The sequence below is a fragment of the Anoplophora glabripennis genome, unplaced genomic scaffold (genome assembly GCF_000390285.2).
Source record: "Anoplophora glabripennis isolate ALB-LARVAE unplaced genomic scaffold, Agla_2.0 scaffold671, whole genome shotgun sequence".
NCBI lineage: Eukaryota > Metazoa > Arthropoda > Insecta > Coleoptera > Cerambycidae > Anoplophora > Anoplophora glabripennis.
The window spans coordinates 252,989-269,477 of record NW_019416771.1 but is presented as its reverse complement, the minus strand read 5'-3'; the positions used below and the strand labels follow the sequence as shown (position 1 = coordinate 269,477).

The 16,489-nt window shown below is 33.9% G+C and overlaps 1 protein-coding gene across 1 annotated transcript; it reads left to right on the top strand.

The window, feature by feature from the left end:
• Positions 1 to 1,611: 1,611 nt before the first annotated feature.
• LOC108911541 (hemicentin-1-like) lies at positions 1,612 to 13,880 on the top strand (the record flags this gene model as incomplete). The annotated part of the gene is made up of 4 exons (XM_018716511.1): positions 1,612 to 1,752; positions 4,576 to 4,736; positions 9,105 to 9,384; positions 13,005 to 13,880. Coding segments are annotated over 4 exons (782 nt in total), but the record flags the coding sequence as incomplete, so codon positions are not given.
• Between the last annotated feature and the right edge of the window lie 2,609 nt (positions 13,881 to 16,489).

Here is a 16,489-nt window from a genome sequence, read left to right as displayed (position 1 = left end):
CCGGGGGGGGGGGGGTCCGAAAGTTTATGTAGTATATAAATGTATGGTGGAATTGTATATCTTATATATGCCTACAGAAAAGTCCGCGATGGCATATGCCTATATGTTAAAGATAACATACTACCTATATCCAATTTAATACTTTAAAAAATTGGCAATTATAAAGCGGTAATGTAAAAGCTATTTACACAAATATGGTATTAATCCTTATCATTTTAAATAAGTTAGAGGATTTAAGCATTTCACGCACATTATTTTACTCTTTTACACCATATAATTTAAATAAATATCTTAGGAGTAATCACAAAAAAATTACGGACGCTAGAATAAAATTCAAGCGCCTCGCTTCGCTTGATGCGATCGCCGACCCTCCCCCCGCACCGTCTTGCCTACTGTTTAGCTAATAAGCCGAACGATAACGCGAGCGTGATCCTTTAATAAACTGACTTGGAGCGTATGGAGGTGACGACTGACGACTGTGTTTTCTTTCTGGGTATTGTTGGAAAGTTATAATTGCATTCGACATTTTAAAGTCACATTTTTGTTTTGTATTTGTTGTCTTTAGGTAGTCGGAACATACATAGATACTTGCAAACATACTTTTATTTCATTAAATTTTAATAATTTATTTGTTTTTTTCTTATTGTGAATCATTTAAAACTTCATAGTCGCATTTTTGTTTCGTGTTTGTTTTCTTTAGGTAGTTAGATACCTAACTACTTACTTATTAATTAAAATTGATAGTCCTGAACATAGGTACTTTAATTTAATTCGTTTTGTTTTCACATTGTTGGTAGTTACCTATTTGTTTTAAATTTAAAGATTTTGCATTTTTAGTTTTAAGTTCGTTTGTTGTCTGTAGGTATATAGATATATCTGAATTATTATAAAATTAATATTAGGGTCGCATTAGATGAAAGATGATTGATTTTTTGTTTGTTACGATTTAACTCAAAAACTACTCAACCAATTTTACCGAAAGCTACATCTCCTAGTAACATAGGCTATTTTATATTTGCCCGTGCGAAGCCGGGACGGGTTGCTAGTTGCTGATATAATTGATATTACTTGGTTATTTTTGGCAATATTAATAGTTAAGAATTTTGTACATGATCTTCTTCTTCTGCTTATACCTGTGGTTTGATTCTAGTCAAGTTTCATAGCACCACGGTCTTATCAAGTCTATCGTGCGTTCCATTATTCAGTCCTTTTCAGCAAGTAGTATTGTCCTTTTTACAATGTCCAAAAGCTTCCATGCTGATACTTTTCTCAGGTACTTGTTTCCTAAAATGACAGTGTATAATATAAGTCCTGTCACTTTTCTGAGACGAATTTTATCTAAGCTCAGCAATTCATTCGTTCTTTTCTGCAAACGACACTCCATAAGTTCGTCCGCATGGCTTTATACTATCCTTGAAACCCAGTATTTCCTATGTTCTTACTCAGATCACCCTGACCACACTGGGAGATGTGCCACAGAAGGGCTCCGCACCAATGAATTATGTTTCAGGTCCCTTCCTAGTAAATTCATCTGCTTTCTCATTTCTGAAGTAGTTTAATTTAAAATAATAAAAATAAGAACCATTTATTTACTTGTTTGTTATCCCTCAGATGAAAAGAAATACCGAGTTCTACCTGAGGGTCTTCATATTATAAATGTGACTCGGAATGGTGCGCAAGTTTACAAGTGTCGAGCTCACCATTTAGCGAGCGGAGCTATAATTTATAAGAATATAACACTTGACGTCCACCGTAAGTACTTTCTGTTAATTCGACATGTTTAATTTTCTTGCCTACCTATCATTATGACAAAAATAACTACTTATTTATAAAGACTTTTTGTGTTTTCAGTTATATAGTTGTACATCAAAACAATTTACATGAAGTTTCAGTAGTTAACTGTTTTAGTTCTTTACAAAATGCGGAAGCAATCCAATCATTCAAGCAATGTACTCTTTTTCTGATGAGCCCTGAGCTTCCATTAGAGGCTCCGAATCTAAAAATTGACTTCGCTAGAGTTTACAGCTTGTTTCTAGAAATGCCGAAGATGTATATCTACTACTAGTTCCATCAAACTGCAAAATTAAGTTAAGCTCAGGCTTAAAAATGTATGTTCAAACTTTGTAGTTAATACGTAGGAGATATTTAGTTTCGTTGTAGACAGAAGAATAATCCCACTTTGGTGTATTTCGAACAATAGTTAGAAACTACTAATAAACTTGTTTTATGTAGTGTGTTTTGTAACGAATGGGCCATTCTTTAATGGGAAGTTTCTTGGGCCAAAATAGGCCAATCTAATCCACCTTGCCCCAGCACAAAAGTTAATAATGCAGGGGGTCAAAAACGAGAGAAAAGTTGTTTTTCCTCAATATTTTTTGACGCATGGATCAAATTCGAAGTTTATCGTGAAGTAGTTTGCTGTATTTTATAGGAAGCGTTCGTCATACAGAGAACATAGTCACAACTTTTTTGTCCTCCCAGTATGTGGTTCCTTATGCTAAACATTGGTTCTTCATACTTTTCTACGAATAAATATTCTTAGTAGTTTTAGATAAATAAAAAATTTTATTTTGCACTGTGGTACGTTGGATTAGGCTGCCCTATTTTGGCTCCAGGAAACTCCGATTACATTACAAATTGGCCTATTCGTTAGAAAAATGTCCTGTATATTATAAAAATTCTATATGTTATCTACTCTTCCCAGTTCAATATAGCAATTTTATATTTTGCTTTGCATTGAAGTGTTGAACAGGTATAAGAAAAAAAATATAAAGAAGAAAAATCCAATTAGTCATCCATCCAATATCACAGTTCTAGATATAGATTAATTTTAGTAAAATCTATTATACGTTAAAAATAAGGTAATGTTTTATATTTTTTTAATAAAAGTTACATATTGGTAGCTACCTAGAATATTTATTTGAAACGATGAAATATATGAACGGGCACGAATCGCCCATTGTGTACTAGTTTCTATGGCAACTTTAAAAATTGCAGGGAATGAAAAGACTCAAAAGAATGCAATTCATTTCCTGATTACAAACACGCTTAAAATGAAACAATTCATTATTATTATTTTTAAATATGGCTTAAAATTCTATTTACTTTTTATTATTGAGAATTAATTTCGGAACAATTCTGCTGAATGCTCATTAGAAATTATATTATAAAGTGATAAAAGCTGGCATTACATGCATTTTTTAAATTTATACGTTTCCTAATAACGAATGTGAGGTAAGGTTTCTCTGAAGCGGCTAAATATTAAACAAAAGTTCACAGGTCTGAGAATCAATCCTGCTTGAGCAAAACTAAGAGCAGATTTAGCACATATTTACATACAGTGAGGCGAAAAATTAAGGATCTAGTTTAGAATCGAATTTTAAGCAAAAAAGTGGAATACCATTTTTATTTATCGGATTTCAGATGAAAGGTTAACAACTTTCAGAAATAAATTTAAAATTTTGCAAAGCATAACGCCAGGCCATGTAAACAAAATCATTTGATACAAAAAGAAAACAGATTATTTTACATTAAAGGTTATGTACAAACTATTTATTTTATATTATATTTATTTATATTCAAGCGTAGTTTTGAGAAGTATATGCTTCTTGCAGTAATATCTCAAAGAGCTCCATCATTTACACCACCAGTATGACGATCAGTGATTCCACACTGTCATGTCTCTGGAGGGCATCGCAAAGTATGCAAATCTGATATCTAATCGGAAATCCTTTAATAAATAGTTCTCGGCGTAAGCGCTGCTTATGTTTAGTTTTTACAACTGAGATGTGTGCCTACTGTTACTTTCTATAAAATTTGAAGGCTGTCAACTATGATAGATATTTGAAAAAACGAAGGAACAGTAGGAAAAATTTGTCAGTTTTGCTTAAAATTGGATCTAAGCCAGATCCTTCATTTTTCGCCTCCTGATATAAATCACCCTATAATGAAATAATGCCATAGTTTGGATCGGAAATTTGTGTCATCATTTAGTTGCTACAATGTCTACCATAACCTTAAACAACTAGCCCTTATTCAGGTAGTCGTTGGCATTGTTAACTCATATGAGATATGGCAAATTTGTCGTTATAAATGTTCGAAAGTCCCTAATTCCGAGGCTTCCAGTCAATTATTATTTACTCATTATATATTGTTTTGAGAAAATTCACTGAAATAAGATAAACAAAAAATATTTATGCTATGCTTTATTTTATGTCGTATTAACCGACACTTTATTGAACTATGTTATTATTATAGAGATAGGCCGGTATATATATATATATATATAGATGTATATGATAAATACGAAGAGTAAGTGATGAGACGTTTCCTTATCATCGTAATAATTATTAATAGGTAATTTAAAAAATGTGTCGTTTTCCTATTTTTGAAACAAGTTGTTGTCACAAATAATAAAATTGCGCGTCGCCAAAGAAAGATATTTCCCACCCAATTATAGGAATACGACATACAAATCTGGAATTTAACTAGCAACTAACGTCCAAGGGCAAATCCTATTCTCGCACCTTAGTTGCTAACCACATTTATTGAGTATGCATTAATTTCTTTTTTCAGATAAACCTTATCAAACCTATGCTGAGGAAAAAGTTTACGTCTTCTTAGATGAGCAAGTCAACTTAACCTGCGAGGTTGAAGCAAACCCACCTCCAATCTTTAAGTGGTATAGGAAGATGGGAAAGACAATTCAGGTTTCCGATTATATTTCCGTTCTGCAGGTAAACGAAGACGGCTCTTTGCTACCTCCTCTAGAACTACACTACAGAGAGAGTAGTTCAAGAGCTATATGATAAATTGTTTTTATTCAAATGGATCAGAATTGTCTTATGAATGGCCAAAATGGCTATAAAAATAGTAACAGTGCGGTATTTTACGCCACGGCGATTCAGAAACAATTGTATTACTGTAATAAAACAACGTCGATGCGTTTGAAAAGGTTACACGTCAACATTTTTTGAGCCACTGTGCCCAACTCTAAGTTTGTTCCTTCTTTCAACATCCAACAGGAGTTTTTTCATTGTTAATTTCTAACTTTTATACAGGGTTATTCACGCAACTGGTTCATTAGAAGGATACGAAGTTACCGTGATAGATAGGATTTTGTTGAAAATTTGAATATCCGGGTCATGAACTTTTCAATGAAACTATTTTCAAAACTGTTGCACTTCCGCTTATACCGAAAGTTGCCACAAACTTTGTTATTTTAAATGGAACACTGTATATTATTGCATTTTTGGATTCTACGTAAAATTTTAGGATCACTTTGTATAAACTTTTTCATATTTAAAATTGATCGCTTTCAAGATATTGCGATTTAAAAAAAATTGCATGCAGCACTGTTGACTTCAAAAGTATATGCCTCAGAAACAGTTCACGGGGAAATGTTTATTTTTGGGTCAATGAAAGTAGAAGTCATGGGGTTTCTTACGATATTTTCAAAATTATTATACAGGACCCTGGAAACTAATTGACAAACCTGAGGAAATTCAAACGTGTGTAAGTCATTGTTTTAAATGGAACACCCTGTATATTTTCGCATTGCTCGATTCACTAGAAATATCTACGTCAGTACGTGCAAGGATTGCTTTAGTTAATCTTAATGGTTTTTGATGTATCACCACTTTTCTGTTTAAAATGCGAAAAATTATGTTTCGTATAAGAAACTCATAGTTCCTATGAAATCAAAAGCCTATGCCTTCTCAAAGCACCAAAAAAAGACTCACTGACGTTTCTGTCTTCCTAAAAATGGATTAAGTGAATAATTATTCGAATAGTGATATTTTAATCTTATTCTTTGTTCATGGCAAATGTAACAAGGTTCTGAACAGGACATGCTGCATTTTTAATGAAAGATATGCTGATTTACCAGCAATGACAAAAAAGAAATTTAGGAAGATTGAATCAAACTTGCGTTTTGGGAAAATTAACAGCAAGAATGTTGCCATTCAAAAATTGCTTATGTTAACCAAAAACAAATTATTAAATAAGACATTATTAATTAAATGTCATTTAATGAAATAATCATTTAATGTAAAATAGTTCTTATCAAAATGCCATATATTGAGCAAAAGGTTTTTATAATAAAATGTTATGGGGACGGTCATGTATCATTCGCTACGTCATGGAACAATTTAACGAACAATTTGTGGGAATCCCAATAACTCGGATGAAAATCTGCAAGATAATAATTAAGTTTCAAAGAACTGGTTAGGTTTTTAACGTCAAAAAGAAAAAGAAGAAATATGACCATAAGGATGCTGCCTGAATATGCTAGGGAAAAGATGTTTGAAAAAGAATGTACTAAGAGTTTTGCGGCGACTTTGTTGCCCTTACCTTTGAGGGTTTCCCTATGTTGGCTCACTCGCTTGCAGCAGGAACTAGCACCCTTGCATCAATTTTGTGTATCACTTATATGTACCATTAGTCCAAATTTGAGATCTCAGTTGTGTATAGTTGCGTACTGTCTTGGTCAAAGCTCTTTCACATACACACCCTTTTAAAATTGAATGTAGACTCTTCTCCCCCTCATCGAGTCTTTTTCCCCACCCTCGGTTAGAGGACAAGGACAACATGAAATTAAATCGCGGAACGCGCGGTGATTTAAATAAAAAATAAATTAAGAGAGAAACGCAAACACTGCCACAGATTTAGTTCTGCAGTCTGTTAGAGAAACTCCTGTGATGTCCCTTAGAAATCGTGCTAAACAGTTAGAAGTTGTGAAAAAAGTCATATTCAGAAGATTCCGTTCAAACCACAGTTTAACCAAACATTGAAAGAGGGAGATGAAGCGAAAAGACTAGATTTTTGTTTGTTGGTAGGAGACAAATTTTAAATGGAAATTTTGATTTTTATAAGTTTATTATGTTTTTTGAAGAATGTACATTTTCTACTAATGGAACCTGTCTTAATGGACAGCACGAAGACAATTAGCCAAAACTGAACGTGTGGTGCGCGATATTTGTCCACGGCATGATACGCCCATATTTATACAATAACACCTGCAATAGAATATCGTACTTAGAAATGCTTGATAGGTATATTTTTTAGCAATGAACTCGAAAATTTACCATTAAATTTTCGCCAAAAAAATGTATTTTCAACAGAATGGTTGTCCATCCCATTGTGCTCGTGAGATAATGGAATAGCTTAAGCATAGATTTGGTCCAAGATGGATTGGCAAAAATGGTCCAATTTTGTGGCCCCCAAGGAGCCCTGACTTAACCATAGCCGATATGTTTTTATAGGACCGTTTAAAACACATTGTTTATGGTACCAAATAATATTGAAATGCTAAACGGCAGAATTACCCAGGCTGTCCGTTCAATATCCAAGGAAGGAATCAGAAATTCTTTCAGATATCTAAGGGAGCAATTATAAAAATATGTTCAATAATTTTAGTTTTGTACTTTGTTCCCCGTATAAAAAATTAAATTTTTGATAGCGTGACTTATTCATTTTTCAAGCAAAAACTTTTATCATGAATGCCCTTTTTTCGTATCTTGCAAAATAAGGTTTACTCTTGCGCAAAATAATATTTTTGTGTTTTTGACCCACCCTGTACAACAAAATTAAAGTTCGTCATGGTGATTCGTATTTTCTAAACAAGCAAAAACTGTCATCAAAAATGCCTTTTTTTGATATTTTTCACTTTGGTCCATTTGTCCTCCTGTAAACTCAATCCACGGACATACTGTATAATCTTGAAATAAAAACTATAAAACTATTAGACAAAAATTTGAAATAAACTTTTCTCCATCGGAAGCAAAACAAAATGACTGCCCATCTTTATTTCAAAGTTATTCTTCAGTGGAAATTTTAGGTCAATTAAAATTTAATATTTCTAGATGTTATCTTTCATTTAATGAACCTTAATGAACCTTTCGATCCAGTTTAAATGCAAACTGGATCGAAACTCTACGATCTCTACTACCTACACATTGTCACAAGTTGTTTGCTAACACATGTCTGCAGATGTTTTGATACTTCCAATAATGCAGCCAAAGCTTACCGAACAAATAAAATCAACTAAATAGAAATGTTCACGATCTCTAGTATAACCCAGATCATTAGTTAAATAGTTCTTCATGGAAATTAAGAATAATTTAAATAAAGCTATGAGAATAATAGCGGTTTAACACAATGAAAGAAATTCATGAATTAGTTCATAAATGAATCCAGGAAGATATTGCACAGGTCTAGTTTATTATACCTAATTATACCCAGTAGGACCAAATTTGAATATTAATATTTATTTGTTACCAACTTCTAATAACTTCAATAATTTGCTACATTGATATGCTTTCTAATTATTTTATGACAAGAATGACATTGAGAATGATAAGGAAACGAGTGGGTCAGGAAAATAAGCTGGGAAATGACCATTTCGCGACTTTTTGTTGCGGAAAACTGAATTTATCACTGTAGATGCTAAATATTAGTTTCCACAGTCATAAAAATGATTGTTTACAGGGTAGTTAATTGTATAATTTTTACGTAAATTCACGTATTTCGCTTATAACTTTTTTCCGTTCATTTCCACGAGAAAACAGTAAAATACTTTTTTATTCGTCTTAAAAAGACATAAAAAACTAATTCAAAAGCCATAAATAAAATTATTCTGTTTATAACTTTTGATCTAATCAATATTTTTTGACGCTCGAGGGCTAGTTTTGTAGGTTTTTTGAAGATGAAAAAAAAGTATTTTAGTGTTTTCTCATGGAAATGAACGGAAAAAAGTTATAAGCGAAAAACGTGAATTTACGTAAAAATTATATAATTAACCACCCTGTAAACAATCTTCCCCCTATTTTTATGACTGCGGAAACTAATATGTTATTGTATATAATATTTAGCATCTATAGTGATAAATTCAGCTTGCCGAAACAAAAAGTTGCGTCCAACTCTATATTTCCTGGACTAGAACGCAAAATAATATGTGTAGATAATTTGTCTATTACACAACAATAAATTCAAGGTGAAAAAATGTATCAATTTTTCTAACTGTGTAAAACTACTATAACAGAAAAGACAATCTGAGCATTCCACACGAATTTTTGTAAATCTCTTATCAAATTCAGATTTTTTAGTTGAATGTAACTAAAGAAACTCCAGGAGCATACATGTGCATTGCCTACAATACTGTAGGAGACCTGGAAAAATATTTCAACGTGCAATTAGCGGAACACCCAGATATGCCTACAAACATTGAGTTAGTAAAAGCTGAAAACGATAAGTTGCAACTAAAAGTAGAGGTGCCAGACATACCATATAGAGCCAGAGACCCTGTTATGGATCCACAGTGGATAGTCTTGGAATATAAACCTGAATCGGAAAGTGAATGGTCCAGTATGGAATTTAATATCACAGGTAATTAATATTGTAATCATTTTCATATTTATTCAACGTTCGATTCATCATTATAAAGGTAGGAGCAACAAAATAACACATCAAAAACATTAGTAATTAACTAACATCTAGCATCTATTTTGTTCACAAATATTATTGGGCCAACATAATGTCGCAATGATTTCTTGGTTGGGAAAAGTTACTACATCGTTAATGCTGGAATCTTTAATTGTGACAGTGGGAGAACTGCCTTCCTTTTCCCTTCTGGGCTCCTTCTGGATCTTTTTCTTCAATGAATCTTCTTCTTTCATTGATTATATCACTGCCTTCTTTGTACTGATTCTTTATTCTTGTCTTTAGGGAGACTTTCTTTTTCCAGCTGAGAGCCTCTTCACTCTCCTTTTACATTTTTCCTCATATTTTTACGTTGTTCTACCGTTGCGAAACATAGTTCTTTAAAAATGTGAAAACTGTTTTGAGAGGTAGAAGTGAATGCTTTTTCTTGGATATTTCCTCATCCTCAGAATTTCCATGAAGCAAGAAGGTTGATTTCGCAGGCCAAAAAAATGTGACTGATCTTCATAACCACAAATCCGAATTCGGCCAGAATTGCTGCATCATATCAGGTTTTAGAGATATCCGAACGTAACAGTGCGGAAAACAGGGTTTCTTGCTATATTTGAAGTTATGTTTTTCCACAAACTGTCATCTGAAAGTATGGTTACTCCTCTTCTTCAAAATTCATTTTGAGTAGTTCGAATACCTTTCTTTTCTTTTCCGAGAATTCGTTTGTCGAAATTGACTTGTTTGGCAGAGATATTCGGAAATTTTATATTACTTATATTTTTATATTATATTATTAGGGCTGTATTAGAGGTTTTTGAGCTTGAAATTAGATCCCAAGGGCTTTGAGGTTGTAAAAGACCCCAAATGGATACTGCTTTCTTTAGTGTTATAAATTTTCTTTCTAACCGTATATACCTAGATTTTAGGTTTAGAGATTGTAGGTTCAACATTAGTTAATAATTGTAGAATACCGATGTGTTTTTCTGAGTGTTTCTGGATGACATCTCGTTGATAATTCGAAAATTCAAAGCGATTTTTCACTACCCTTTCGCCAGTATGGCGCCATTCATGGCATCCATATCGGACTTCATCAATATTCCACTACGCATTACAAAGTGTATGACATATGGAAGATTTTGAGCCGTCAAGTGTCTTTGTATGTTTCTTCAATTTTTAGACAGAGCTGATAGTCCAGTCGGGTCGTCATTTAACCGGAAAAAAATTAGGGACCACAATTTTATTGTTCTAACCTTTAGGGGGGGGGGGGTCAATAGTAGTGTAAATTCAGAATCGCGACTGAATTCCACCCCTGCATCAGCCGCCATCTTGAATTTAAGGAAAAATTGTTTTTGCTCAATATCTCGGCCATTTTCAACTTTGCAACAAAAATGGTAAGGACTAAAGTTGTTGCAAATGCGATTTCCTACAACTTCTTTATTTACAAATTTTATTGTGCGATCGATATTTTTCAAATTAATGGGGAAAATATTGACGAAGTATAATTATGGAATTATCTCGTTTGTTATTGACTTTACGACATAAATGTACATAAACAAGGTTGGAAATAATTATATTTTCTACAATTTTGATCGCTTTGATTTTTTCGCTATAACCAATATTTAAGGTCCTACGCTTGCGGTAAAGACGCGAGCGTAGGACCTTGCGGGAGCTGGTTTCAAAGGAATTGTTTTTACTCAATATCTTGGCCATTTTCAACTTTACAACAAAAATGGTAAGGACTTAAGTTGTTGCAAATGCGATTTTCTACAACATCTTTACAAATTTTATCGTGCGATCGATATTTTTCAAGTTAAGGGGGAAAATAGTGACAAAGTATAATTATTGAATTATCTCGTTTGTTATTGACTGATTTTTTCGCTAGTACCAACATTTAAGGTCCTACACTTGCGGTAAAAGCGCAGAGCAATATGAAAATCGTTTTTGCAAACTCTTTCATACCACCACCGGGGTAGAGTTTCAGGCGCGTTTTTTTACGTGGTATCCCCAATAGGCCTAATCCACGTGTCATTGTTTGCAAGATAGTTGCGACTTCTGCCGTCGATCTTCCTCTTTATAAAAGTTTCTTGCAAGCGTTAAAGGTGTAAGCCATGTTTTTTAAAATTTATTTTTTCTTATAAAGTTTGGACCATTCTTGTTCATGGCCAGCTGCCGGTGACGTCAGGCTTATGGAATGTTGATCCCTTGAGTTTAGTAAGGCTTGCCATAGGCGTAGGACCTTAAATGTTGGTAGTAGCGAAAAAATTAAAGAGATAAAAATTGTAGAAAATATAATTCATTCCAACTTTGTTTGTATACATTTATGTCGTAAAGTTAATAACAAACGAGATAATTCAATAATTATACTTTGTCACTATTTTCCCCCTTAACTTGAAAAATATCGATCGCACGATAAAATTTGTAATTAAAGAAGTTGTAGGAAATCGTATTTGCAACATCTTTAGTCCTTATCATTTTTGTTGTAAAGTTGAAAATAGCCGAGATATTGAGCAAAAACGATTTTTCCTTAAATTCACGATGGCGGCTGATGCAGGGGTGAAATTCAGTCGCGATTCTGAATTTACACTACTATTGACCCCCTCCCCTAAAGGCTAGAACAATAAAATTGTGGTCCCTAATTTTTTCCCGGTTAAGCCCTTTTTTTGTCTAACCCGACTGGATTATGACGTAAATGTGACATGGAACATCTGTTGGTGTGTGTTTATGAAATAAGTGGGTTTCTTGAAATCATTACGTTTTAAATTTAGAAAAAAATCCACGTGAGGACTTAAACAAATTTAAAACCGTCCCTGATGCGGCAGCCAGCTGTACTCCAAGCTGCCGCGTGCCACAGTGCGAAAGCGCTAATGGCGGTTTTGACTGTTAAAATTTTGTGTTCGAAAATGCTGAAATTTATTCAAATTTCATTTAAAAGTAACACAAAAATTAAAAGAATAAACGAATTGTTTACCAATAAACGATATGCTCTACAAAAATTGTTCAAAGTTGTTTCCATGTGCTAATAAACATGCTTCCAAACGACGCGCGACGGTCAAAATGCTGTTACCAATAACACTACACCACACACTGAAAACCGTTGCTTGAAACAAGATTTCTTACAACGCAACGTGAGGATTTGCATCACACCATCTAGTAAAACAACATTCGTCCGTAAAACGCGTCTTGCTTGTAAAATCTGGATCTTGTTTTATTTGATGTCGAAACTACTGACAAAATTCCACACGGGGCTGAAAATCATTATTATTTAATGCCTGAACCCTTTATTCATGATAGGGGTGTAATAATTGTTCCCGTAGTACACGCCACACAGTGTTACTAGTTTTATACGCCTGCTAAGTAGTACTGCAACACACAATGCACGTGCATAGGATGCACAGGGTCGGCTCACATTTATGGTTAATTTTCTTAATTAATTTTCTCGAAAACAGGAGCATGTGGACCATCAGTTGCTTAATAAAAGTTGCCCATTTTAGTTCCCTTTATCATCCGTTTCAAGGAACGTACTTATTTCATAAACACCCTGTATATATAAAAAATTTAAATATTGTTTGTTACAGATTCTATAATTTTGATTGGCCTTTCCAAGAATACCAAATACAGAATACAAGCAGCTACTAGAAATGCAGCTGGTTTAAGTCAATATTACCAAACAATGTTTGAGACGTCAGCAGCCATAAGTGTTCACACTAAATTGTCAGCTGTAATATATTCCCCATTTATACTTATTTCCTTTTTCTCCTTGTTTTGGATAGCTTGAGTATTTTTTTAAATTTTTTTTAAGTATTTAGATAGGATAAATAAAAAATGTACAAGTTGTAAGACTATCATAAATCTACTTTTCTGGCAATATGGCAATAATCGTATACGTATAAATGTAAAAGTTTGTAAATAATATAGATCGTGGATGAGTGTGAAAATTAATAAAAATATGTAATATAACTACGACTTATTCATGGTCGTTAAAAACCAAGATTAGTTAATATTATTTTGATACAATAATAAAAGCACATACCTGAAACCGACGTACAGATATACGAAAAATATTTTTTAAAATCGAAAATACTTTTTGACTTTAACACCCTGTAAAACGAAAAGGAGGAAAGATTCAGATGAGATATATTCAGTTCAGTTGTCATAATATGACGTTAGCAATATTTTCTTAAGGTATGCGCTTTTATTAGTGAATCATCCTGTGTAATACCAGAAAATAAACCGGTTTAGTTATGTAGGTATATTATTTTCCCGAGGCCGCATAGGATTTTACTCTAGTAATACTTCACTAATAACTATAACTACTGCAAAACCTAAAATGCAAAATGTATGTCATAAATAGCTTTTTTTATGTAACTTAGTTATATCTTACAATTAGTATTACGCAAAAAATTAATCAATGTAAATTTTATTAAAATAAAAAGAGTTATTTAAGTGGCTTTAGATTTTTATACCTATCTAATAAGTCCACTTTCAGAGGCAAAGGAATTTAATCAAAATTTTCATTGTAGTGTGGGGTATTCGTTTTCCATCAAATAAATATCACACCAACAAGTAGCGCTCTAACTCTTTATTAGGTAACTGATTGACAAAAATGTAACAAGAAGTACTGGGCTACGACCGCTCAATATGCTTGTAACATTCACTATCTGTTTAGAGTGAATATCACAATTTATTTTAACTAAAAGTCAACTATCAAACAATTTCTTGAGACCTTAGCATCTAATTTAACTTTGTAATTACCATTAGTTAGTTTTGTTTCCACCTGTATATTCAACCTATATTGTTGTTACATCTATTAAATCTTTGTCAAACCCTGCAATTAGTTATAAAACACCAATGTATTAAACTGTATGCAATAATTGTTTACTATTTACCTGTATAAACATGGAGAAACTTTGTTGTACGAATTGTAATCGTTCTGTGAATATGTAATTTTAACTGTACTACCTTTTACTTATATTATTTTCTTTTAATATTGTTGTTTGTAAATCGAATCTGGGGATCAACAATTGAGTTAGGTACTTGGTTGTCATGCATTGGAGGTTATTGCATTTCTGTTACAATAGACCTAAGACACACAGTGTGAAGTTGATAATGTGTGGTGGATCATAAGAGTAGTAGAAGACGTTCGCGGTGATTGAATAGCAGTTGCTAGTCAGGAAATGTATTGTGTTCAACCGACCAATCACATTGATTGAGTAGTTTTTTTGTAGAATAAATTCAATAAAACCGTCGGAGCGGCAGAATTCTTCATAAAAGACATAAAGTTTGGTATTTGAGAAAGCAGGTATATTCCCTGGCCTACAGTAACCACGTTACTCAGTAGTTTGACTTCATCTCTCATTGCGGGAAATATCCAGGCTCTATAAACAGAATATATTAAACCCTGTAATCGCCCAACCCCTAACCCCATAACCATATAATCCCATAACTCCAATATCCACATTATGCAGTAGTTTGATGCAAGGAACATAGTCTATATCGTTATTGGCTCTCAATTTCATCATCTCCAGTAGATTCTTCGTCAATTTCAAAAATATTATGCCACATGAAGCTCTATGAATCAGGTATGAATCAGACTTGGCCAGTCTTGAGGAGCTGTTATTACTATATACTTGTATTTTTTTGTGTGTACATAGTAGCCAAGCTTGCGGTCAGTAAATGCTTTCCGCATGCCGTATGCAAGTAAAACTCCAAATAAACGCATCTCTTTGACCTATATTTCCTTCCAAATCTACTGATTTGCTTTTTATAACGAAACGTTCCTTATGACCGAATGCATAATTGAGTGTCCCTGCCTTACTATGAAAATGTTTTACCAAACGTTCAGCTGCTAATAATTTTGACTATTTTGAAATATTGTCTGATTAACTAAATATAAACTTGCTCAATTGAAACATGGAGTGTGCACTTGTTCAAAAGAAAAATTAAGTAAGTCCCTTGCTCACCTGACTTGTTTTTCCTTCCAACTCAACATAAAGCGACCTTAATCGTTTTGACTTCAAGTAAAGTAGTGCTTGACATCAAGGAAAAATTATTTAGGGACAGATCAACCCACTACCAAATGCTGATGTAGAATATTTTTGTAAATGTAGTATGTAATATTTGTGATCTAGAGGTAAACACTACGCTCATATAGTTCTGATAACTATAGGGGCGGTTTAATGCACTTCACTAGAGCTTATATCTAACACTTGTGACAGGGCTGGCTAATGGCCCGTGATTTGAGTCTGCCGCGGGTCAGAAATAAATGCCCGGGCGACGTTTTACCTTTCTTTTATAGATAAGAGGTAGGTTAGGTTATATATATATATATATTAACATAAATCTGACTCTAACAATAGGTTAAATGTGTGCGAAAGGCTGTAATAATGACTGTAGAGGCTTTAATGTCGCAACTAAAATTTGGAGCGTCCCACACAGAGACTGGCCGGATACGTCGATCCGGTTAAATAACTGCAAATGCCTGCAGTTGACGGTCCATCTCGGTAGGTGATTCGCGGCCTTGATCCGCGGTTGATTCCCGGGTTTTTTCTACGAATTTTCTCCCTCTTCTTGACCGGTGCTTCCCTGCAAGGCCGGGGACCATTGGAAAGTGGGTCGAATTCTTGACTCCCTGGAAGGTGGCTGCTGGCGCGTTGTCGGCTTCGCATCGGTCGTCCTCGATGTGGCCTAACTCGTCTCCATCACCAGAGGGCGCATTTTTGATGATTTGCGGCTTCTCGCAGGTGGATTGGAAACATCGGTGATTTTCGTTATTTGGCTTGTTTGGCTCAACTGCGGCTCTGCGATGCTGGAAATCTGAAACATAGGTGTTTTTGTTTGTTTTCCTTGGATACTGCTGCTTCTTGGTTCGAGGCGGCTGGATAGTAGCCGGATTCGAAACCTTGTCGATTTCTTCCGTCTTCGCCCTGGTATTGATATCGGCTTGGCGAATGGAAGCTTTGTGTAAATTATGGCTTAGGACTTGGTTTGTGTTACTGGATATCGGACTTAGGACGTTGTCCGGGATTCTTGGATTCGGATTGGAAACTTGGGTGAAAATCTT